The sequence below is a fragment of the Mixophyes fleayi genome, chromosome 5, assembly GCF_038048845.1.
Source record: "Mixophyes fleayi isolate aMixFle1 chromosome 5, aMixFle1.hap1, whole genome shotgun sequence".
NCBI classification, from domain to species: domain Eukaryota; kingdom Metazoa; phylum Chordata; class Amphibia; order Anura; family Limnodynastidae; genus Mixophyes; species Mixophyes fleayi.
The window spans coordinates 88,718,131-88,743,067 of NC_134406.1; the positions used below are offsets into that span (position 1 = coordinate 88,718,131).

General features: G+C 38.6%; 2 protein-coding genes across 6 annotated transcripts in view; one reads left to right on the forward strand and one right to left on the reverse strand.

Annotated features, from left to right (window-relative positions):
* Positions 1–1,418: 1,418 nt before the first annotated feature.
* Positions 1,419–15,694, reverse strand: BLVRA (biliverdin reductase A). The gene is made up of 7 exons (XM_075212526.1): positions 15,614–15,694; positions 11,141–11,268; positions 9,720–9,839; positions 8,334–8,431; positions 6,009–6,116; positions 5,242–5,413; positions 1,419–4,153 (listed from the first exon to the last, which is right to left on the reverse strand). Exons 2-7 carry the CDS (start codon positions 11,257–11,259, stop codon positions 3,898–3,900), a joined length of 873 nt encoding a protein of 290 aa, XP_075068627.1. The 5' UTR covers positions 11,260–11,268; positions 15,614–15,694; the 3' UTR covers positions 1,419–3,897.
* Positions 15,695–15,794: 100 nt separating this feature from the next.
* The window catches only part of COA1 (cytochrome c oxidase assembly factor 1), an 82,251-nt gene continuing 73,108 nt past the window's right edge, over positions 15,795–24,937 (forward strand). For 2 of the 5 annotated variants that reach the window (XM_075212528.1, XM_075212527.1), the window contains exons 1-2: positions 15,795–15,936; positions 22,398–22,469. The gene's annotated coding sequence lies outside the window, so the exon portion shown is untranslated. The remainder of the gene's footprint in view (positions 15,937–22,397; positions 22,470–24,937) is intronic. The other 3 variants (XM_075212529.1, XM_075212532.1, XM_075212531.1) reach the window with 3 other exon arrangements.

A 24,937-nucleotide genomic window follows, 5' to 3' on the forward strand; every position in this document is an offset into this window, starting at 1 on the left:
ATGAAAAAGGTGCTGGCGTGAGAGAGAGGATAGAGAGAGCCCTGCTCCTCCTTAGAGCATACAGTCTAGGGCAGGGTTTCCCAAACCCGGTCCTCAGGGCTCCCCAACAGTGCTGGTTTCCCATATCTCCTTGCTGGAGTACAGGTGTACTCATTACTGACTGACACATTGTAACAGATCCACAGGTGGTCCTAATTATGTCACATGTGATCCAGAAAACCTGCACTGTTGGGAAACCCTGGTCTAGGGGTAGTGCCAAGACCTTAAGAGGTACTGGACTTGGAGCGGAGAATGGACTGCAGCTGGTAGTACATAGAGAGAGTAGTAATGGCTGGATCTACTTACAGTTACACTACATAAACAAGACATTTATTAGTTAGGACAGTTAATTAAACATTGAGCCTACACCTTATATTTTGCAACAATGCCTGCTGTGCAACCATTATAAAAAAATAAAAGATATAATACGTAGTGCATTGCAAAAACAAAAGGCAGGTCCTATATGTAATAGTACATTGTGAAATATACTGCATCTCCTTTGTTTCACAGAAACCCATAATGTGCGCTGCCCTCCCTCCCAAAGAGACGTTGTCAAGACAGCAGTAAGACTATAAATCCTAAATATATCAGTAGGCCAGGACTAAGGCACTGGCAGTTTTAGTTTATTTGCCATGGAAACTGCTCCACTTACTAGACACGTTTTTTTACCATCACAATTTTAAATTGCAGTTTCTGCTAAACGCAGGGAGGGAACTGGCATCAATATATGATAATACAAAAAGCAATTGGCTTTTGTGCTCTTTGAAAATACATGTGATATTTTATAGGAAAGATGTGTATAGATCCTTTGTAAGCATGGCACAATAGTTGAGGTTCTATAAAGCTGGAAAGAAAGAGCTCTGATTGTTAGTAACCTTGTCCATTGCCTGAACACGGTTCTTGTTGAATAGATAAGTAGCAATGTAGTAAATGCAATATTATCTAACACACATATTGCTTCATGCTGTATCTAATACTACCATTCCAGGAGATAGGTTAGCTCATTAAAAATTGTATCATACAATACAGATCTCATGAACATTGTTCTGGAAAAATTAGTGACAAATTAGGTCCTAAGAAAAATCTATACATTCCAAACCCGCTACTGAACAAAGGCACAGCTGTTAAAACTCTAATGGAACTATAGATTTGGCCAGATTAAATGGCATTATAAAAGAGGTGGGGAAAAAACAAACGCATTATTTTACCACGGGACGTGAGACAAAATGATGCGATTCCCTCACATCATGGAGGCTCAAAATCCTAGTGAAGTGGGCAGATGCGGGAGAATTGCCAGGTCTCCTGTGAATCTGGGAGACCTACCTGGAATTCGGGAGAGTTGGCAAGTAACATAACAAAATAAGACCAAGAATACAGTGTATCTTAATTATATATTGCATTTCCTGAAAGAACTTACACATCATATTATACAGTAACATTACAGATCTACACTATTACATTCATGTATTATAATTCAAAATAAGGCAACAATTAAAATACAATCAAGTACTTGGACAATTTTCTTTGTGCTAACAACCGAAAAAGCATTAAATAGGCTTTTATATATAGTTATTATTAAATGCATTTTTGTGGCAATAGGTAGAATATTTTTCCTGAGATACTGGTTGTTAACATCCACTGTAAAAGTATTGGCAATAACTAATTAATAAAAAGAGCCAGGTACTCTGTGGCTCTCTAGCTGCTTGCTCACCAGAACTTACAGAGCTAAGGGCTGTGAAAGCTTACATTTGGGTGTAAAAAATAATGAGGTAGACAGATAGCTGTTCCTAACCCCAAGACACCTTAAACACAGCATTTGCCAACATGTCATAATAATTATAATAATCAATTTTGACTATATCATCATCCATGGTCACTTCTGGGCCACACATGCTGTAATATAGCATGTATGGCCCAGAAGTGACCATGGATCATGTGTGGCAAGCATTACTCTACTGAGCACATGTACACACATCTTCATCAATTATTTATATAGCGCCAGAAAATTCCGTAGCGCTTTACAATTGGCAACAAACAGTGATAAAACAATACTGGGTAATACAGACTGACAGAGAGGTAAGAGGGCCCTGCTCGTAAGCTTACAATCTACACACACACACAATTTAATGAGTGATTCGCTTATTTAAGATAAAGCACTGCATATAGCCATACTTATCTTTTTCTCACGTCAACAATTTTTAATTATACTTTGTCTTATTAATTGAGGGCAAGATGGGAAGCTTACCCTGAGCCACAGACACTCACTGAACCCATGCTGGGCTTACTCACCTCATTAGGCCACTACTTGTACTGCTGAAACACATTTCCACCCCCTACACTTTCATAAATCCTTTAATACACTTGAAAGATTACATTATACTTTAACATCTGGTGACGCACTACATGTCATTATCATGGAAAGTGCAGTCCATTATGAAGTAAGCTCTTGACTAGGTAAAAAAAATCCCAGATCACTTCATTGCTGACACAAAATGGGCGATGGCTGTGCTTGCCACAGTATCATTTTATAGGCGAGTGCAGATGATTTAACATGCTGAGTCACAGTTCTCACTAAACAAAATAGCGATAGACTGCAGTACATCAAAAAGGCAGCACGGTGGCTTAGTGGTTAACACTTCTGTTAATTGGCTGCTATCAAAATTGACCCTAGTCTGTGTGTGTGTGTGTCTGTTAGGGAATTTAGACTGTAAGCTCCAATGGGGCAGGGACTGATGTGAATGAGTTCTCTGTACAGCGCTGCGGAATCAGTGGCGCCATATAAATAAATGGTGATGATGAAAGCAAACCAATGGATGGTGTAACATGGAGTGTGGCACCAACACACACACATATATGTGTATTATATATATATATATATATATACACACGGGTTTGTTTTGCCACTTGGTGGCATAAACTTTATCACACTAAAGTATGAAATCTGAAATCATCAAGATAAGCTTCTCAAAACATATCTGACATCCATATTTCTTAAAGTGTAGTCATCTTGTAAAGGCTAAAGCACCGAAAACTCAAACTGTAAAACAATTGCACTTAATAACAATAGGTTAAATAACATGTTTACAGAAATATCACAATTTGAACTTTGTTCAATTTCTATAAAAGTGTTAAGATTATTTAACAAGAAAATATTTATTATGTTCACAAGTTTAAACAGAAATAGGATACTAACATAATTACTAATATTAAATTGGCAGTTTCACAACCCGGGCTACAGAAATCATGAACCATAACGTGGACAAGAAGTTGATAATGCATTAAGCGCCTTATTTATCAAGTCCAAAACCATGCAGAAACTTTTCCCACATGTTTTAGGCATTTTTAAATAACTTGACTATAATAAAAGGCTAATGCAGGCGATATCGGAGACTGGTGGGGACTGCGGTGTGGGCAAATGAATTAAGCTCCGTTAGCCATTCCATCCTATGGGGATCCGAGGATCCCTCTCCGGCAGGATTCCAGCTCTGCCCCGTGTTAATTGACATAAAACAACTTCTGCGCATGCACAACCCTAGGTCCTGCATGTGCAGTAAAGACTGGTCGGAACCCGGAGAGGAGGTTAGAGAGGAGTCATTGCAGGGACAGCCTCCTATTGGATGCACTGTCCCGACATGACTTGCCTGCTGCGATGACAGATGATAATTAACAGGGCAAAAGTCAGATTGATAATAAATAGGCCCCCAAGTCCCTAATTTGGCCTGGCTAGAGACTTTAGAAGCCCCCTCTGCCCCGCAAAGAGCTTAATCCTTCAGAGTCAAAAATAACATCAAGCTAGAAGTACAATCTCATTCAGCAGTATCAATCAGTGTTGAGATAATAGGCAATGTAGCTATAGCCTCAGTGCTCACAAAACTGCTTTATCTTCTCAGCCAGGTCAATGCAGTGTAGTATTCGTTTCTTCTCTGCCCTCAGTTCTTCCTTGGATACCTGTCCCAGGAGCTTACGTGCAAAGAGGTTCATATCCTGCATAAAGGGCCTCACAGGTGCACTAGGGGCTGCAGGTAAAACGTCTAGGATGCCAGATGTAAACGTAAACTTTACTCTTTTGTTACGCTTCAAGCCTGGGGCCCTTTCCTCAATCCAAGTTAATGGTCTGAGGAATAAAGAAAAAGCACATTGTATTATCTTAAACTGACCTTAATGAAGGTGTACAGAATTGAAAACGAGTGGAAGGATTTATATAAAAGGTTCTCATCTACAGTATCTGAGCTTTAGTGATCTTTGTAAAAGAGCTACTAATAAAACAAGCAGCAGTATTCAGGGGCGCACGGAGGATTTTTCAGGGGGGGGTTTCCTCCACCCCCGAAAAAAAAACAACAAAACCCTAGAGAGCTGCCGCGCATGCGCAGCAGCTCCATTTCGGCTGCACTGTACTATACAGTAGCCGCGGCGCTGTCAAAGAAGCGTCCGCGGCGGTGCTGTATTGTATACAATACAGCACCGCCGCGGATGCTTCTTTGACAGTGCCGCGGCTGCTGTATAGTATAGTGCCGATATGTAGGGCACTTTTTTAGCGGAGGGGGTGGGGGTTCTGGAGACCCAGAAACCCCCCCTGCGTGCGCCACTGGTATTTAAGTATTATTTTCTACATGTAGTATATATGGAACCTACAGCTATGTGGTTTGTTATACAACCTCTGAAAAATTGGGACTGTATGGGGGGTATTCAATTGTTGCTTTTAACGCACTAAAACCAAAAAAAACGAGCGCTCTAAAAATATTAGCGTTAATACGGTAATATGCGCGTAAATACCGTTAATACGGTAGTTTAGTCGCTGAATTTCATCTCGCAGCTCAGGGAGCTGCGAGATGAAATTTAGCGAGTAATTACCGTATTAACGCTAATATTTTTAGAGCGCTCGTTTTTTTTTGTTTTAGCGCGTTAACGGCAACAATTGAATACCCCCCTATGTATGATTTAATTTGTAGGTGTAGAACATTACATTCTACCTGATGACTTGAATATAACACCCTTCTACATAGGCCATTTATAGGGTATGCAAGTAATTATAATTTGTATGCATTCAAGTGCAAGCTACAATATCGTTCAATGTTTCCAGCCGTCTCAGACAAAGATGGCTATCTACAGTGTCATTCAATAGGCTTACAAACATGAAACAAACCATGCGAAGGAATAAAAAAATATTCCCCAACAAAATATTATTATTAAATTGATACTGACCTGTTATCGGTAGTTGTCAAATGTGCTGTGACCTTGGAATAATGCTCTCCCTTATTCTCTTCCTTAGTGGCTGAGGTAACAGTCAAGTCTCCGAAAAGGTGAACCAGCCAACTCACCCGGGCAATGCCACTGAAAGAAGGGAATCCAGATCGCTGCTCATCTAGAGGTCCACCTAAATAGAATTAGAAATAAGAAAAAGAAAATAACACAAATACAAAGAAACATTTGCACAAAAAGTAGATTACATTCCATGCAGTTACTCCTGTTAACATTTTCTAAGGCTGGGTACACACTACAGTGTTTTCAACTGACCATCAGGCCAATGAAACGGTAAACAACGTTCGGTCCGATATCGCATTACTGTCTGTGTACACTGCAATGATGAACGATTATTGTTCCAAAGCACACTGTAATGTTTCATTTGATTTTTAAACCAGACTAAAAATCATGTTCATTGATGGAACAATGTCGTTCCAATTCTGCAGTGTCCATAGATCTCTATGGGGTGTGCAGAGTCATGATCTTTCAGCCGATGGTTATGACAGATGAAGAGCACAGATCTTAAGGTAAATCGTGTAAAATATGTTTAGTGTGTACACATGAATCGGCATGTAGATCGGGACTTTTTTTCTTTCTTTTTTTAATCGTTGGTAAAATCGTTAAGGATATCGCAGTGGGAGAAATGTTGTATAGTGTGTACCCAGCCTAAGCCGATTTTGGAGTCCATAGATGTGAGAAACCCGTGACTTGTACTGTACAGTTATTACCAGTAAAATGGAGGACTCCTTCCACCAGCTTCTTCCCATCTACTTCCTTTTTCAACTGACTGTATTCCTCTGTGAGAAGCTCAATGTGCTCCACATGTAAGACTTTACCTGCATACATAGATAATTAAAATGCCAGATGAGTAAGTATTCACACAGACCGACACATTAGAGACTTGCTAGATAAATTTGCATAGTGAAGTGCAAGTAGGGCAGAGATACCATCTTCCAAAACACAACACCCGTGTTTAAGCTTAATTATGCAATATAGTGCGTTTGTTATACTGCTGTGAGATTTTAAAGCAGGGCTCTATTAATCATACCAGCCGTATGATTAATAGAGCGACACGATTTAAGGCATCCATGAACAGCAATACCCTATTTACCTTGATAAAGACATTCGTCAAAATGCGTTGGTATTAGGAGTGGGAATAGGAGGAACAACCCACAGAAGAACGTGGAACATATCAACTATAACCCTGGAAGTTACCACCCCTATCCTGGAAGTTACCACCCCTATCCTGGAAGTTACCACCCCTATCCTCGAACTTACCACCCCTATCCTCGAACTTACCACCCCTATCCTCGAACTTACCACCCCTATCCTCGAACTTACCACCCCTATCCTCGAACTTACCACCCCTATCCTCGAACTTACCACCCCTATCCTCGAACTTACCACCCCTATCCTCGAACTTACCACCCCTATCCTCGAACTTACCACCCCTATCCTCGAACTTACCACCCCTATCCTCATATGCTTGATTAAATTCTTCCAGAGGATGAGGCATCTGCAATACCACAGAACGTTTTTTCATTCATTATGTATATGGATTGTTTTTATTCTATGTGAAAGAAGTTGTTCTATTTGTGAGTAGACTACTATATGTGTAATAAATACCATCCTCTAAGGATAATATGCTATGTGAGATCTTCTTACTTTTTATGAATAGTTGAATTTTTATGTTAGCTGAATGATACAAGCAAGAACCAGTGTTTAAACATAACACTACATGGAAACATTATACATTCATTGAAGGCGCTGAATTTGTCCACTTCTTCTTGTATGTGGATACAAAATTGAGGGTGGAGCAGCACTATTTAAATCTTTATAAATACGTCAAGGTGTCATTATGGTTTCGAGATTTCTCCAAAATACACCATATTATATTTATTTTGCTGTATTCTCTTTTCTTTTTGAGTGACGCAACAGGAAAAACTAAGTAATCTTATCGTGTGCTTCCCGAGACTGGGAACATTATTCACAATCTCTCCCGTGTATAAGTAAATATATGAGAAGTGTGTATTTTCTCCATTTCCCAATGAAAATTAAATCTACAGTATATCAATGGTTCTTTTCTCCAAATGTATGTTTTGTGGACAAAAGGTTCCATTTTGCTTCATCTGCCCACTGCAGTTTCTTCCAGAAAGTTTGTGGCTTATCTGTGCATTGTTTTGGATACTGCAGACGTCAGCTCTTCCATTCAGATAATTTTCATGAAAGCAATGCTGTATTGCAAACCAATATTCCTTTGTCAGCTTAATCTGTCTGCAAGGAGGAGTAATATATGGTTTCTGCTTTGCATGTATCACCATTTTAGGACAAGTTATATCACAGATTTTGCTGGGTATTCCAGATCAACAGCTCCCCCTTAAATATAAATTCCTAATGATATTTCATTAAGTGGAAAATCTGAGCAGCAAATGTTTTGCTATCTATGTATAGCTTTCCCTGTTGTGCAACAGACAATTATCTTTATTCAGAAGTTCTCAGCCAGTTGTTTAGAGGAGCCCATGGTTGAGAGTAGGCACCACAGCCTGCGAGGTTAGAAGGAGCAGGATATTTTTTCCAACTCTGGCGTGGTCTTTACCTGGCTTACTTTAAGGCCTAATGAGCCAATCAAGTTTTGAGGACTTAACAAAATAAATGAATCAAAAGGAAGGGTGGCCAATACTTTCCATGGTTTGATTTTTTCCAACCTGTTAAATTCAGCAAATAAACAGTAATTGTAATTAAAAGGTGTAGACCCATGTCATGTTAAGTTTGTATCCTGAACAACCTCCTCTTCTTTCTATTTATCAAATGTGCAATTTGACTAGGGGTCCAAACCGGGAGGCGGAACTAGCGAGCTGTGGGCCCCGGTGCAGGGAGGTGAGGAGGAGGGAGCTGGGGCCCTCGACCCTCTGTATCTGCCATGCAGCGGGCCCCATTATCTCCATGGGCCCCAGTGCAAGGCACTTGCCGCACCAATGGTAGTTCCACCACTGGTCCACACGCTTTCACATTTTTCTTCTTACATATAAAATGAAACTAATAAGTGTCCTCACCCTTTTGCTCAGCCAGCTGCCACAATTCATGTGCGGTATGTGCACACAGCGCCATCGGGTACTCCACAAGAACATGCTTACCAGCCTCAAGGAAACGCCTTTCAAAAGAGTATAAAAGATGAAAAGAATGTTCATATTTTTAACCAAAATATTTTTCGTCACAGAGCAGTAAACATAAAGCTTTTGTCCCTATATAACAAAAATGGCATCATCAGCAACACTGTCAGTAACGGACAGATACAATATGTATTGTACAATAATCTCATTTACACTTGTTCTTTCCATAAACCGATAGTACTGTAGTGGATAACAGGCCTATATACCCAACAAAACTCCCTTGTAATTTAGAGTGGTGACCAATTACCGGTAAGTAAAGAGTTACAGATGTGATGTAGAGCAGCTCAGCCAATACAAAAGTTAAGGCATTTAAAGTGTAACGCTTTAACTCTCCCAACACTTTTTGATATCTACTTGGTATGTTGCCTTTGTGTACTTTAGCCATTCATGTACGAGTAGTGTTATTCTAACAAAGATTTGTAATGATTACAGCATCTGCAATACAGTAAAAAAGCAAACTGAAATTGAACAGTGGAGCAATTTTTTCTGCAAATCTATTGCTAGCATACAGAAGGTCCCATGTCACCATAAATTGCTACTGCTGCAATGCCGCACAAGTCATTTTCTACTACACTACACCAAGATCTCATCATGCATTAAAAATGGAAAAAAAAAATAAAAAAATAAAAATCAATGAATAATTCTCCAGTAACTCCAATCGTCTGATTTAATTAAACATCTATTATTAATGGGTAATTTTAACAATAGATTAAATCAGGAATAAATAAAAAAAAATGGTACTTATTGAATGTCAAATGATGTAGTCTCCTTATGAATTTGGCATGCATAAGTAAAATGCAATAACTGAAATGCACATCTTTGGAACATGAAAAAAAAAAATAAGCTGTGATTCGGCATGGAGTGACGATATGGGGCAGGCAGCAAAAAAATAAATAAACATGAGACATTGTTGTGATAAACATGCTCCAGTGTCTCCAGTTATATCAAGTATGTGAACTCCATAGGGTCAAGAGGAGAGTAATATTTTATGTTTATTTTTTTTTTTTTTAAAAAAAGCAGATGATCCCCACATGTAAGTTAAACTTCTGTCTGTCCTCCCCTATTTCAGCAACAATGTAACATCAATTGTCCAACTTTTCATGGGATGGATCAGGTGACATATTTTTGGATATACTGAAAATAAATTACAGGGAGGTAATTAGGTTTTTCTAGTAGCCTGAAGGCAGAATACATCCTAAAGCCCACATCGTCCCAGTCAGCTGTCAGTTCTGCACTATGTTATGCTCCCCGTGTCACAATAACAATTACCTGACACTTTCCTCATGGTTTTGATTATCAGTGCAAATGAGAGCGGCATCAACCTCGGTACTCTGTAATGCCTCTTCCAGGCTGATTTGTTTCACACCATTGTACTGACCAAGATCCCTCCTGAGGCATAGAACAAAATAATTATTAGTTTGTGCTAGAAGCCAAAACATTATGTGCTGCCCGCACGCTGTAAGGGTGTGGTGACAATCCATTTCTAATTTACAAGACAACTCTAGATATTTGGCGCACAGAGCAAGGGTCACAAGGGGACCAGTTAGTGTTGTAGGAGGATTAAAACACACACACACACACACACACACACACACACACACACACTGAATAAACTATATTATTGATGTGCTGGTTATTTTGTGGAAATGAATGTGGCTTTAGCCCATTTTAGGTTTGTGAGAGTTCAGAGATAAAATTTGGCTTGTTTAGTGAAAATATATATTTTTTTTAATAAAAGTTAAGAGGAAAGTAAGCCCACACACACACATATATATATATATATATATATATATATATATATATATATATATATATATATATCAGAAAGCACATTGGGCCTGATTCATTAAGGAAAGTTAAAGTAAAAAAATTAGTTTTCTATTCTGCACAAAAGTTAAATACTGACTGTTTTTTCATGTAGCACACAGATACTTGACAGCTTATTTGTACACTGAAAGTTAAAGTTGATATTTGTGTGCTACATGAAAAAACAGACAGTATTCAAGTTATGTGCAAAATAGAAAACTATTTTGCACCCCTTGTATTGTAACATGGTTTTGTTCAGGAGAGAACTTACTCAATTTTTTAGTTAACTTTCCTTAATGAATCAGGCCCATTGTGTGTGTGTGCTAATTAATAAATTAACTCTATTTAGATTGCCCGTTCTCTGAAACACTAATAGTGGCAAGCACTTCTAGCTATCATACTGTAAAACAATGCAAGATATTATCAGAAACCCATAAGAAAATTTAAAAGCTCTTAGCATTTTGTACCAGTAAATGCATTTTCAACCTATTTTTCTCCCTTTCCCTATGGAATTATCTCCGTCTTTCAGGGGGCTTCTATTTCTACATCACCATGGTAAATGCTTCTAATGGCTTTCTACAGATTAAAGGGGGCTATCAATTTTAGGGAAACAGCCTTATTAGTTTATGTACCACCCACCATTATAAGTAGGTCCTTTCTGTGAGTGGCGCCGTTATCTGCTATTTGGAAGCATGGGATAAATGTCAGAGAAATACACTTGTGGGTTAAAATTCAAAACCATTTATACTATTTGACAATATCTTACTACTACTGGCTACATCTAAAAGTCCCTTTAAATGAGAACAAAAACATAACAAAACAAATGTCCTTACAACAGCATGATTCTCTACTTTTCCCACAAAATTGACACTGTTAAAACAGACCTAGACACAAAGCCTTTAAGTTTCAGACTCTCCGAGGGGCTGGACTGCAGTGGCTTAAGAAGGTCTCTGATCCTCACAGAACCAGCAATGCCAATTCCCACGACCACCACACCGAACATTGTGCTACTTTGCAAGACAAAGGAAAGAAGAGGTGAGCGGTTAGATTGATAATAAAACATTTAAGCAGTAATAACCAAAGCAGTCAATCAGTTTATAAAAGAAGTACAGCACCCTAACCAGCAAAACGCACTTTCACCACAGCATCACTTATCACTACTTGCAAGTCACTTCTAAGTATAGCGCAAAATACTTTTTTAGGTATTGTGATGTGCTCATTGCAGATACACCATCCAACTGACAGAAGAAAATGTTCACCAAGCCTGGCATTGGAATAATTCTCCTATGAAACAGTTACCACTGACAGGCTGGCTCTAAGGGGCATATTGAATTGTCCGCGGTTTCCGCCGCGGAAAAACTATTACCAGTATTACGGTAATAGTAAGCTGGATTTCAGCTCGCAGCTCCCTGAGCCGCGAGCTGAAATTCAGCGAGAAAAGTACCGTAATACAGGTATTTACGGTAATAGTGCGTGCACCGCAAGATTTTTGGCTATAACGCCAACAATTGAATATGCCCCTAAATGACCAAATGCAATGGATTTTAAACCATATGGTGGAGAATTACCATTAGCATAATGAAAAAAAAGAACATTTGATCTTAACCACGGTCACAAAATGACATGCGAATATTCTACAATTTTTTTTAGTCATACAGTTGGAAAATACAAGTGGTCTACAGCTTCTAGAAAAAAAACAAAAAAAAAAAAAAACGACCTATGAAAGGCATATTTTCTGCATCTTACATGCGTGTTTAACTGCAAACCACCACACAGAATAAGTTCATATAACAGTGCTTCACTATAAACATTTTATTATTTTATTCTATGCCTGGGGTCCCCAAGGACTTTCAGAGTCATCTCAAGAGATGTCCGGCTCTGTATTTGTAGAATATGCACCAGGCTTACGGCAGGTGTACTTACATAGATATACACAGAACCATAAAATGAAGCTTTGTAAAGAAATGTTTTCATAGGGAATACTGCATTTCCTATTAGCTTCATATAAAACAGCAGATATAACCTTCCTTTTCGCATACGAATTAAAAGCAAAAACAAAAAAATATACACATTCAATAACCTAAAATATTTGCACGATCAAAGAAGAAAGCACCAGGCAGCGTCAGAAGTGATACCATAATCAGCCAATCAGAAGCTGTAGCTAGTGTTGGCGATCATCATCAGCGTGTAAATAATATGGCTGCAAAGGACATAGCTGCATCAGTTTGCAATTCCGCAAGGAAACCCTTACTGTACCCTTCTTTCTTTTTTTAACTGTGCAATGCCTACACATGGATGTTTCCTAAGGAAAACCCAGGCTAAAGATAGATTTCTATGTGAGTATTTTCCCCAATGCTGTATGTAATATATTCTTGACCACATGATGCTGTGTATGTATGCAACGTGCCTGTGCTGTAAGCAAACAACTAACAGTCACCAACTAGATTTATCTAATACTGGTGCTGCTATAGGATGAAACGGTTACATTTATGTTTTAGTGCAATTCCCATGTTTTATCTTTAGGTCATTTAAAGGTCACTGTATTTTATTAACAATATATATATTTCTGTCGTGATATTTCAGTTTGTTGCTTAGGGCACCCACAATCCTAGTGCCGCCCGTGGTTAGCAGTATCTATGATATAAAAGCCTGGCGGCGTGTGTTAGTCTGTGTGAAAAAAAAAAAAAACAAGCTGCAGTGACACCTGCTGGGTGGAGTTATACATTGACCTACTAAATTCTTAGCATTATCTAATATATAAAAGTAAAAGCCTAGCGGCGTGTGTTAGTGTGTGTGTGTCTGTGGAAAAAACTATTTTCTCAGAAAGGGCTCGTCCAATTGACCTGAAATTTGGTAAACTGACATTATTTGACAAAAAAATTAGAATAGTGAAGTCAGTTAACTTCCATCATCCCCCTTTTCCCCCGTGGGAGGGGTAGTAAAGGCTACATTTACGAGTTGAGGGCTCAAACTCATTTTCGTGAGGTAATTTTACCTCCCGAACACACATTAAAAAGGGCGCTTGCATCGGGAAGTAACGCTCTTCCCCTGAGGAGGCCTGGGCTAGGCCCAAATGCATGACAAGAACCTTTTTAAGACCTTAAGGGGGGTATTCAATTGTTAGCGAGATCCCCGGAAACCGAGCGCTCGAAAAATATTAGCGTTAATACGGTAATTACTCGCTGAATTTCATCTCGCAGCTCCCTGAGCTGAGAGATGAAATTCAGCGAGTAAACTACCGTATTAACGGTATTTACGCGCATATTACCGTATTAATGGTAATATTTTTCCAGCGCTCGTTTTTCCAGGGATCTCGCTAACAATTGAATACCCCCCTAAGTAGCTTGATTTGACTAAAATGCATAAGTATCATGTACTGGTCAACTTGTACTATATATCATGTCCTGTGACAAAACCATTTTGTTCATGCTCGGAGTCTGCTCAAATATGCACGTTTTCATTTGCCTAAGGCAATTATTCAGCAAAATGGGTGTTATCTGAACCGGTATGTGTGGTAAAGATAAAGGGGCAGGAGTCACACCCTGCAGCATATGGTCATAAGATGTGGCTGCACTTCTCTTCCATCTGCATTCAAGGACATAAATAGACTAGGACCGCCTGACGTTTCAAGCTCAGGGTGTGAGGGGAGGGTGGAGGACATGTTCAGTTACCATGCTGAAGGCACACATTGTGAATATATACTAAACTAAAAATGGCAATATTTTCTTCATGTTAACATTATGTAATTATCCAGGTATAATAAGCAATAGACATGACCATATTCCTTTTGTCAATCTCTGTGACATACACTTACCTGGCAAACAGGGACCAATATAGGGACTCACATTTGTTGGCACATCTTATAGCTTAAAAGACAAGTGGGTATATTTACTAAACTGCAGGTTTCAAAAAGGGGAGATGTTGCCTATAGCAACCAATCAGATTCTATTTGTCATTTATTTAGTACATTCTACAAAATGACAGCTAGAATCTGATTGGTTGCTATAGGCAACATCTCCCCTTTTTGAAACCCGCAGTTTAGTAAATACACCCCAAAAGCTTATCTGAATCCCTCACTTGCTGGTTTCTATGAATTTTTCACCATTATTGCCACTTATTCTATATGCTGAACACCATGGTTTCATGTTGAAATACCAAATAAATTTGAAGGGGTATTTCAACAAGTTAAATTAAACTCAAAATAACAGTACAATGTTAGCAATAGATAAAACTTTTTAAAAACAAAAGAGAAGACATTAATGCACATTTGGGGGGTACTTGGGATACATTGGTAATTTATGTTACTGAATGCAGGGGAGAGCAGGAAGGCTGCTGGAGAGGTATCTGATGATCCCTGAATGAATTTTACAAATTGTCCCATCATACATAGTTTGTTGAGGAGAGGTGAGGAAGTGAAGCACATAATCAAATGAGGTCTTTTATTCTAAGAGTGTCAACCAAAGTATTACAACAGTGATGGGCAACCCGATACTCTTCGGGGGTCGCATAGTGCAGCCCTCTAATCTTAAAAAGGGCCACATCCACCTCAATCACAGTAATAAGTTAAAACAATACATTTAAATCAAAGAAAGAGACACCTATCTGTAATAACATATCAGCAGGCATTTCAAACATGTGTTAGAAGCTCTAACAAGTATCTGGGTGCTGAAACAAATCTGGCAAGAAGGAAGGGGCTGGGGTCACTGGTGAAGGCACCTAGTGCGGCCTGTTGCCCCCCATCCCCATGTGTTACAAGCACTCTGCTAGGTGGTTTTCCAATGTCAAACATGCATTATGAAAACATTAAATAGAACAACTGCTAATTACACAACCATGAAAATTAACAGTGTTCAATAAATGTAATTAAATATAGCTCTTATACTAATGACACCGATTAACAGAACATGACTTTATAAAAACAAATGCAGTAATAGTTTATTAATTTATTATTATTTACAAATGCAGTTTATTTCTACAGAATATGACTTGTGGTTAAATGTTGACTTTTCTCGGGTACTATAGTTTACATTGAGTTTATCACTGTTTTATATTCTTGCCATGACTTTTAAGGTGCTCATTGTCAAAAGTGCTATACACCACTGTTCAGTTTAACGTTCCAGAATATGTTAACTCTCTTTTGGTTGTGCACTGAGCATGATGTAAAACTCTGAGTCTTACCCATATATTACCAATACACTTCACTTGTGCTCACTAGGTATGCCCTTTGCAGCTTTCAAAGTCACGTCTCATGAAATATGCAATGTTAATTATACGTCTGCAGTGCCCAGCTACATCTAATAATAGATAATAAGAGGAAGATGCCCATTATTGGGTCAGTACGTACAGCGACCACTCACCTCTCTCGCTCAGGACTGCAGTCGCTGTCCAGCTCTAATGAACACGAGAGCGCGCTTAGCACAGGCTGGGGTTGACAATCGCGCACTCGTGCGATACCAATGTCTACAGCTGGGCGACAAGTCGCGCGGCCATTTATAGAGGTTCTGATTGGTCGCTGCCCTTTGCTTGTCATAACCCAGCGCCAACGTTCAGCCTTCAGTTTCTATTGGGAAAGAAACCGCTTGTAATGTGTGTGAGTGTGTTAAAGGATGATATCTGTATAGAACATGCAAATGTGAAAGGGGTTTGCATAGTTAAGTGAATCGTTTGTTCCTTATATATGGTAATCATTATATATTCAATTTACAAAACAAAGATTATTTAATCTTCTATGTGCTAGCAATCACAAATGTGTCTGGGTTTGCACTTGTGAGTTATTATTTAGAATGTTGTTAGGGGGGGGGGGGAGATTGTTAAAGTATCGATTTATATATTGTGTTGCCATGATTGAATATGACCAAATTGTGCTCAGTCTCTGGGGTATATTTACTAAACTGTGGGTTTGAAAAAGTGGAGAAGTTGCCTATAGCAACCAATCAGATTCTAGTTGTCATTTTGGAGAATGTACTAAATAAATGAAAGCTAGAATCTGACCGGTTCCTATAGGCAACATCTCCACTTTTTCAAACCCGCAGTTTAGTAAATATACCCCTTTGTGTCTATAAAATGCTGTCCTTCAAAGAGAAGCTCGGAGTGGGTGGTTATGCTGAGGCTGCCTGCGAACACTTCTTTTGCTCCCCTCACACCAATGTGGTTATGCTGAAGTTAGGCAACTTGTGGCTTGTCTGCTGTTGTGGAACTACAGGTCAAAGCATACATTGTCATTCAGGACTTTTTCCACAGCTAGAGAGCATCACTGGTTGTCTAACCCTGGTGATCATGTTAAGTAGTACAATGCATACTACAACCTGACTGTGATTTAGGAAAATGTGACTTTTTGACAGAGAACTTGAAAGGAGTGCAAGAGAGGTGGGAAAAAATAAAAACTGCAATACTAAAAGCAACAGACCTTTGTACCAAAATGGTTAGGAAAAGGAAGCCAGTGTGGTTTGCAAAAGAAGTAGCAAGTCATAGGCAAACCGAGGGGGGTTTCCTAGTGCCTGGAAACCCCCCATCCAAGCCTAGGACACTGAATTATTGAGGTGGCTAGACCCTGCCCCCGCTTCACACGGCTCTGCTTGAAAAGGAAGAGATGTGTGCACCTAACAGTAGGGCAAGCAGGATTGCCCATGTATATTATGGGGATATGAAGAGTTGGAGAGCAGCCAAGCACTGTCTAAAATTATAGCCACGCCCCCATGCATGCTTGTCACGCCCACTGGCGGCGTGGTGTGGAAACCCCCCTCTACAAATCCTGCGTTTGCCCCTGCAAGTATTGTGAAAGCAAAAAAAGATGGCCTATAAGAAATATAGGCAGACTCAGAATAATAAAGACAAAAAGGTATAGCTTGTTAGAGGCTGCTTATTAATCTGTTTTTTCAGCAAAATCCCCTGAAAGCAGCCGCATTTTAAAGTAAAGTTGAAATTTATTAATAGGGCATCGCAGCAGATATCTTAGATACCTGGTGCTTTGCCTTTTTCTTCGCACTTCTAAGCAGTCCCCATTGATGTCCATTGGGAACTTGTGCCAGCTGGCATTAGCCATTGAAGCCTTTGGGGAGAGCATCGTGGTAGAGGGAACTTCTGTTCCCTCGCTGCTACTTACCTGCTCTTCCTTCCAGGCACTATCGCAAAGGTGGCCACTTTGCAATAGTAACAATAGAGGACATAGAACACAGGTCTTTGCAGGAACAGCAGTTTATTGTGACTGCTGTTCTAGTGGAGATTTTTAATGAATAGTTATATTTAAATCCATATCTTTGCAATAAGGATTGAAATGGATCGTGTTTAAGAAGTGGTTAATGATAAATATGACGCTAAGACGGTAATCAGATGTGCAAAGGCACAGGCTGAAGAGAAAATGGACCAGTCAGTAGGTAAAGAGGACACAACTTATTTTAGGTATATAAGTGAAAGGAGAAAGACAAAAAGGAGGAATAATAAGACTGAGTGTGAGAGTTGTTGAGGGAGACAAGGTAATAGCAGATAATCTTAATAATTATTTTTGCTCATTGTTCACTACAGAAAGAGAGGGGAGGGGCACAGTTAAGTTGCAAGTATATTCATAAAAATGAGGTAGATACAAGTACATTTACAGAAGAGAAGGTCCTAACAGAACTCTCAAAACTGAAAGGGGATAAATTAATGGGGCCATATGGTATACATTCAAGAGATACATCTAAAAGAGTGTAAAGGGGTGCTGGTAATGCCAATAACAGAATTATTTAATCAGTCACTAGCTACAGGAGTAATTGCAGAGGACTGGAAAGGAGCACACCAGTATGGTTAAAAAAAAATGACTGATGATCTAGGTAGACTAGAGGAATGGCCAAGAGTGTGGAAACTACAGTCTAATGCCCAAAAATGCAAAATCATGCAGTTGGATCTCAAAAACCCCAAAGGCTAAATATAGTATTAACGGCTTTATAATAGAAACTAATGAGGAGGAAAGGGGTCTAGGAGTCACTATTTCAGGTGACTTAAAGGCCGGTTAGCAATGTAACAAAGCAATGAGGAAGGTAAGTCAGATGATTGGTTGCAGAGGAAGAGGAATCGGTAGCAGAAAGAAAGAAGTAATAATGCCAATGTATAGGTGTTTGATATGACCTCATCTAGAATACTGTGTTCAGTTCTGGAGGCCATATCTCCAGAAGGATATAAATATATTAGAGACTGTACAAAAAAGGGCAGCTAAAATGGTGCATGGCCTACAGCACAAAACTTACATGGAAAGACTAAAAGATCTTAATATGTATAGCATGAAGCAAAGAAGGAAACGGGGGACATGATAGAAACTTTCAAATATATGAAGGGTTCTAAAAAGGTACAGGAGGGAAACATTCTTTACAGGAAGAGAAGTATTAGAACACGAGGACATCCACTGAAACTGGCGGGAAGTAAGTTCAGAGGAAATTTCAGGAAACAGTACTTCATAGAAAGGGTAGTGGATAGACATAAGGATATCCTTACAAAGTATAAAGGATCAAATAGAGTTTGAGGTTATCGTAGGTTAAAAAAAATGGTCAGACTAGATGGGCCATGTGGTTCTTATCTGCCGTCAAATTCTGGGTTTCTGTGACTACCTCCATCCCACTGATCAGGACTTTTATCTTGATTCCAAGACAGTTGGGAGGCGAGCCCCTTCAATGTGTGTGTATCAGCAACAGGTGCCTGCAGCATTGACGGGATTTTTTTTATTGGATGGGGGGGGGGGGGCCAGCTCTTTGGAAGTACTGTGAACGACCCCAGAGAACTCCCCTTCTTGAGCATGAGGTGATTCTGCACGGTTCCTTGTTCACTCCGGAAAACTTTTAAGTTGGCAGATATGTACATTGTTTTTGGCATCTTTGGGGGACATTTACCCTATGGTATTTTGTACTGTATCGTTCCCTGTCCCCTGGGCACGCTACTCTTCCTGAGATGGAGAAGCTGTTAGCAAGGCTACAGCACCCATCAAATTTGAGTACTAATGTATGCTCTGAGAGAAAAGCTACTACTTACTAACATCTATAATTATATTATATTATGGCAGCCCCTGGTAAATAAAATATGCCCCCCAGGAATCCCAGCTTTTACCTTAAGCTGGATTGCACCACAACCTGTTCTTCATGTTTGCAAAACCGCTAGTACTACAAGCTGACCATAGCTCTTTTATAGCGGTCTATGCAAGTGTTACCATAGAGCTACGGTGAAGCAGTGGAGACAAGTGACGTCTTGTGTCATGTTGTGTGATGATGTCATAGCATCTGTCCTCCCACTATACTGCAGGAAAACAAGCCTTGATCACTCTTCTCCACCCTGTCTCCTACAGGCATTAGGGTACTCATTCTATCCCTAAGCAGATAACCCACTACACTACAGAAATGAAAAAGAGTCAATTAATACAAATATGCATACAACAAAAAAGGAAAACCAGATATATATATATATATATATATATATATATATATATATATATATATATATATAATGTATATGTATATTTTTTTTACAAATTCTTTTAGCTATTCAGACAATCCTTGTTATATAAACATTTTAAAAGTGTATTTGGTAGATGAATGAATCATGTGCTCCCCCCTCTTTCACCAGTTATCACGTTATTAAGGTAAGTTACCTCTAAATGAAGACAGTATCATGTCTAGTTTCTTAAATAGTGTGCCTTGTTGGCCTACCCATATAATTCCTATACATTTTATGCATTATACTTTAAATAGTGCAAACTAGCAAAACAGTGGGGAAACTACTGAAAGGTATTTTAAGGGACAGTATTCAGGATTACTTGGTACGCAATAAAATTATTAGTGGGAATCAACATGGATTTGTGAGGGATAGGTCATGTCAAACTAATCTAATTAGTTTCTACGAGGAAGTTAGTGGGAACTTAGACCAGGGCAGGACAGTAGATGTGGTCTACTTAGATTTTGCAAAGGCCTTTGATACAGTGCCACACAAGAGGTTGGTTTACAAAATAAGGGAACTGGGTCTAGAAATCAAAATTTGTACTTGGATCGAAAACTGGTTAGAGAATAGGGAACAGAGAGTTGTGATAAATGGAACATTTTCTAATTGGTCAAAGGTCTTAAGTGGAGTTCCTCAAGGTTCCGTGCTGGGACCACTCCTTTTTAATATATTTAATAATGACCTTGGTGATGGTTTAGAGAGTAAAGTTTCTATTTTTGCAGATGACACTAAACTCTGTAAGGTAATAAAATCAGAGCAAGATGTAGCTTCTCTACAGAGGGACTTAAATAAACTGGAGGATTGGGCGGCTAAATGGAATATGAGGTTTAACACAGATAAATGTAAGGTTATGCATTCAGGGATCAAAAACAAGAACGCAATCAATAAATTAAATGGAATTAATTTGGGAGAATCTATAATGGAAAAGGATTTGGGAGTGCTCGTAGACAGTAGACTTAGCAATAGTGCTCAATGTCAAGCAGCAGCTGCAAGGGCAAACAAAGTATTGGCATGCATAAAAAGGGGCATAGATGCAAGGGAAGACAGTGTAATTTTGCCACTGTATAAATCATTGGTAAGACCTCATCTTGAATATGCAGTACAGTTCTGGGCACCACTCTATAAAAAAGATAATTTGGAACTAGAAAGGGTTCAGAGAAGGGCGACAAAATTGATAAAGGGTATGGAGTCATTAAGTTATGAGGAAAGGTTAGCCAGTTTAGGCATGTTTACTTTAGAAAAGAGGCGTCTAAGGGGAGATATGATTACTATGTACAAATACATTAGGGGTCAATACAGAGAGCTTTCATGGGAACTTTTTACCCCAAGGACCATAACCCCTAAGGTTAGAGGAGAGGAAATTTCACAACCAGCAAAGGAAGGGGTTCTTTACAGTAAGGGCAGTCAAGATATGGAATTCATTGCCAGGGAAGGTTGTGATGGCAGATTCAATATATATGTTTAAGAAAGGGCTAGACAAATTTTTAGCAGAAAGGTGTATCCAGGGATACGACCGTTAATTTAAAATAAAGGATAGTAGTGGATATAGGGTAAAAATTGGATTGCAATATTGAGTCTGGGGGTTTTTTCAAAATTGAAACAGATGGGCGGTTGCCTACTCTGGATTAATTTCAAATATAAGTGCAGGATCGCAGGAGATCCAAAATAGGTTGAACTTGATGGACTGGTGTCTTTTTTCAACCTCATCAACTATGTTACTATGTTACTATGTAAATTTAAATATGCCTTATCATTTTCAAGTGCTATAATTCTGATTTTGCTGTTTTGGAAAGGTAGATTTAGGCCAAACCTGTTACCACAAAGTGTTTCTTGGTAGAGTTTTGTAAAAAAAAAAAAAAGGGAAAAGGTTACATGAATAGGTAATTTGGTATATTTTCTGCATGTTGTTTATATTTCAGCAAACTCCTAAATCTCAAACTTTATGGATAAAAGATGTAATAGCTCAATCTAAATTGCAAGTGTACGTGATATGTTTCGTATGGTTGAACTTCTATTCTGTGTCTATAGACAACTTAGGTGGTTTGCATTGGTTCAGAATTCAGCTGGCACAACCCAGTGTTTCTGGACCATATAGAAAAGATTTCGCCAGAGCCCTCACATAATGTTACCATTTTGTGGTATTGGATTTTTTGCACACTTTATAACTATTCATATTTTGTCATCTGATCACAGGTGTGGACAGAAAAGAGGGAGCAACTGTTCTGATAGAAACCCCTGGCAGTGCCACTTTTTTTTAGCAATTTGTTGCTTAGTTGGCAATAACCATGTTCTGTTGATGTGCAAAATTTGGAAACGGGGATAATAATGGGATGGTGATGATGGGAGCAGGGTTCATTTTTTTCCCAGCCTCCTGAGGTTGAGGAAAGAGATAAGTCACTTTAGAAGGTCTTTAAATTCATGCACAGATTGGATGACCATTATGAAAATGGGTGTAAGGGGAAAAAAATTGGTGTTGCCCAGAGTGGCCAATCAGGTTCCGTTATATTTCTAGTGCTTTTTAGAAACTGAACACAAACATTTGATTTATTGGTATGTGTAACACGACAATTTTTTTCCCCCAGAGTTTCATAAATGTCATCCAATGTTACATATTGTATTTAATATCTAAATAATTTGAATATTTGTGTGTCAATGCTGCTTTTTCACCGTTATCTGTACCCCTAGGTGTCCAGTCTGGATGAACGCTGTTTCTCCGGTTTCCTGTGTGCATTTATAACCGAAGTTACCTACTCAACTGTGAGTGTAATTATTTATACATATTGGGACATTATTCTTACTCCCTTCTTTTTGATGATATATTAATCTAGGGCTCAAGAGAACATGGTTGCCATGGTGACTAAAATACATCCTGGTGATGGAGAAGAGCATTGATCACTGGTGATCTTTGATCTTTTCTAAGAGCAAGTTGTTACAGACTGGAGACGAGGGAGCTCAACTATTGTGAGTTTGAGGCGGCCGTCTCGTCCTCAAAGCACAAAACATAGTTGCCCTGCCAGCACAGTTCTCTTTTATGAGTTAAATCACACACACTTTATGTGGTATAGACATTTATCAGCATTTGTGTTTTTTACAAACATGAAAATGAGAAGTAGAAGTTGCTACATATAATGACGCACAAATTGTTTTTCAGAATTGGCAATTGATATACATAGATCAATGATCTCAAATTAAATAATTACTGAATGAGCGTCGCTGTAGTAAATAATATCACTTAAAGGTTTTATTTATTCTTTGACATGTGTAGAGACATGTATAGAGACCTTATTATAAGTAGAGGCTTGCTTTAGCCATACGGTAATGATACGAATAGCACATGTATACTCTAGTAGAGAAGAGTAAGGAACTCTAAGCAGACAATGAGAGGAACATAAAGTCATGTCAAAAATCCACCCAAATCTGTGGTTTTGCATAACAAGAGATAATTAACAATCATCTAGTACAAGTCCTAAGAGTAAATGTATCAATCTGCGGTTTTTGCAAGTCATCGATAATCAGCGACTTTGCAGGGCAGATTTCAAATGGCAATATATTTAAAGGCTAAACTTGCCTTTAAAGACATTGCCATTTTAAATCTGGCCTGTAAAGTCGCTGATTATCGGCGACCTGCATAAACCGCAGATTAATACATTTATTCCTTAAAATTTGAGAATTTTGTGACAAATAGCAGCAATAACATTAAGTAGTCATTTTCTGTATATGTTTATCAGTCTTACATTACATTTGAGGCATTTTGGGCTACTCCTCCTTACAACACTGTTTCAGTTCATTAATATTTGAGGGTATTGGTTTATGCACAACTTTCTTAAGGTCACACATTAGCATTTCACTGGGGTTGAGGTCTAAACTTTGACTTTACCTTTCCAAAACCATGACTGTTTTCTTTATCAGCTATAGATTTGCTGGTGTGGTTAGGATAATTTGTCCTATAGCATGATCCAATATCAGCTGAGCTTCAGTTGTCAGATATATGACATCACATTTACCTCTAAAATACTTTGGTATAAGTGGAGATCATGATGGGTACTTTGATTATGAAGCGTCCAGGTCCCGTGGCTGCAAAACAATCCCAGATCATCACCCCACCACCAGCTTGTTTGGCGGTTTTTAAAAGGTTCTCATCTGTCCAGAGACCATTGTTCCAGAAGTCTTGTGTTACAGTCAGAGGCAACTTTCCAAATCTAAGCCATACGACAATGTGTTTTTTTTTATTTTTAACATAGGCCTATGTAGATTTCAGATGCAATGCAATTTATCTGAGTACAGACTGATCTTTGGTTACATTTGCTGGATGCCCACTTTTGGGAAGATTGGCAGTGGTCTTCAGTGTTCTCCATTTGTGAATAATTTTCTAATCACTGTAGAATGATAGACCTTAGATTGTTTGGAAAAAACACTTTCCAGACCAATAAGCAGCAACAATTGCTTCTCTGAGATAATTGCAGATGTCTTTTCTCCTTTGCATGATGTTAACACAACCCTGAATGCCCCAGACTGAACCGCCAAAGTTTCTTCTTCTATATAGAGGTGGTAGCACTTCCTGAAGTTCAAATAATGATGCACACCTGATTAGCAGCAACTGTCTGTTAAGGCCGTGTTAATGACCTTATTTGACCACTTGACAGTACCAATAATTACAAGCACATCAAACACATGGTAATGTGCCAAGAAATTTAATAGCCCACATGATAAACACGAATGAGTAACTGAATTACATAAAATAGGTTATAATAGGATGATTATTCTAATGGAGAGTAATGTCTTTCTTGATATAATTGCACTCATTATTCTTTCACTCTTTCCTAATTATTTTCCCTAGCTTGGGCTTTACAGTAAAGCAAGTTGTCTACTGCATTGAAGAATTTAGTAGTAAAAAACAAAATCTATAATAACAAAAGATTTAAATACGGAAAAGCTTAAGTTTCTCCTAGCCATGACCAGTGGTGGAAGTGGGAGTGTATACAGTGTTATGCATACTGCCACTTCTCCTACTGCCTTCCTTGTAACACTGTCAGATTCTATTCACTTACATCAATACCACCAATTCTAAATTAACACTTCGACCACTGCCTATGACGTAGCTATAATATTTTCAGCATTGCTTTAAGGCCTGTGTTCTATACATGTAAGGTCTCTGTCATCATTTGTATTACTCATTTAATGAAATCAGATGTTATCTGTACTTCTTATATATGTAGTTTGTATAT

Coding starts and splice junctions, on each gene's coding strand:
- BLVRA (XM_075212526.1), bottom strand. CDS start 11,259: ATGTTCGGTGTGGTGGTCGTGGGAATTGGCATTGCTGGTTCTGTGAGG. Junction 9,840..11,140: donor CTTAAAGGCTTTGTGTCTAG/GTCTGTTTTAAC, acceptor TCTATGCCTCAG/GAGGGATCTTGGTCAGTACA. Junction 4,154..5,241: donor TTGACAACTACCGATAACAG/GTCAGTATCAAT, acceptor TTTATTCCTCAG/ACCATTAACTTGGATTGAGG.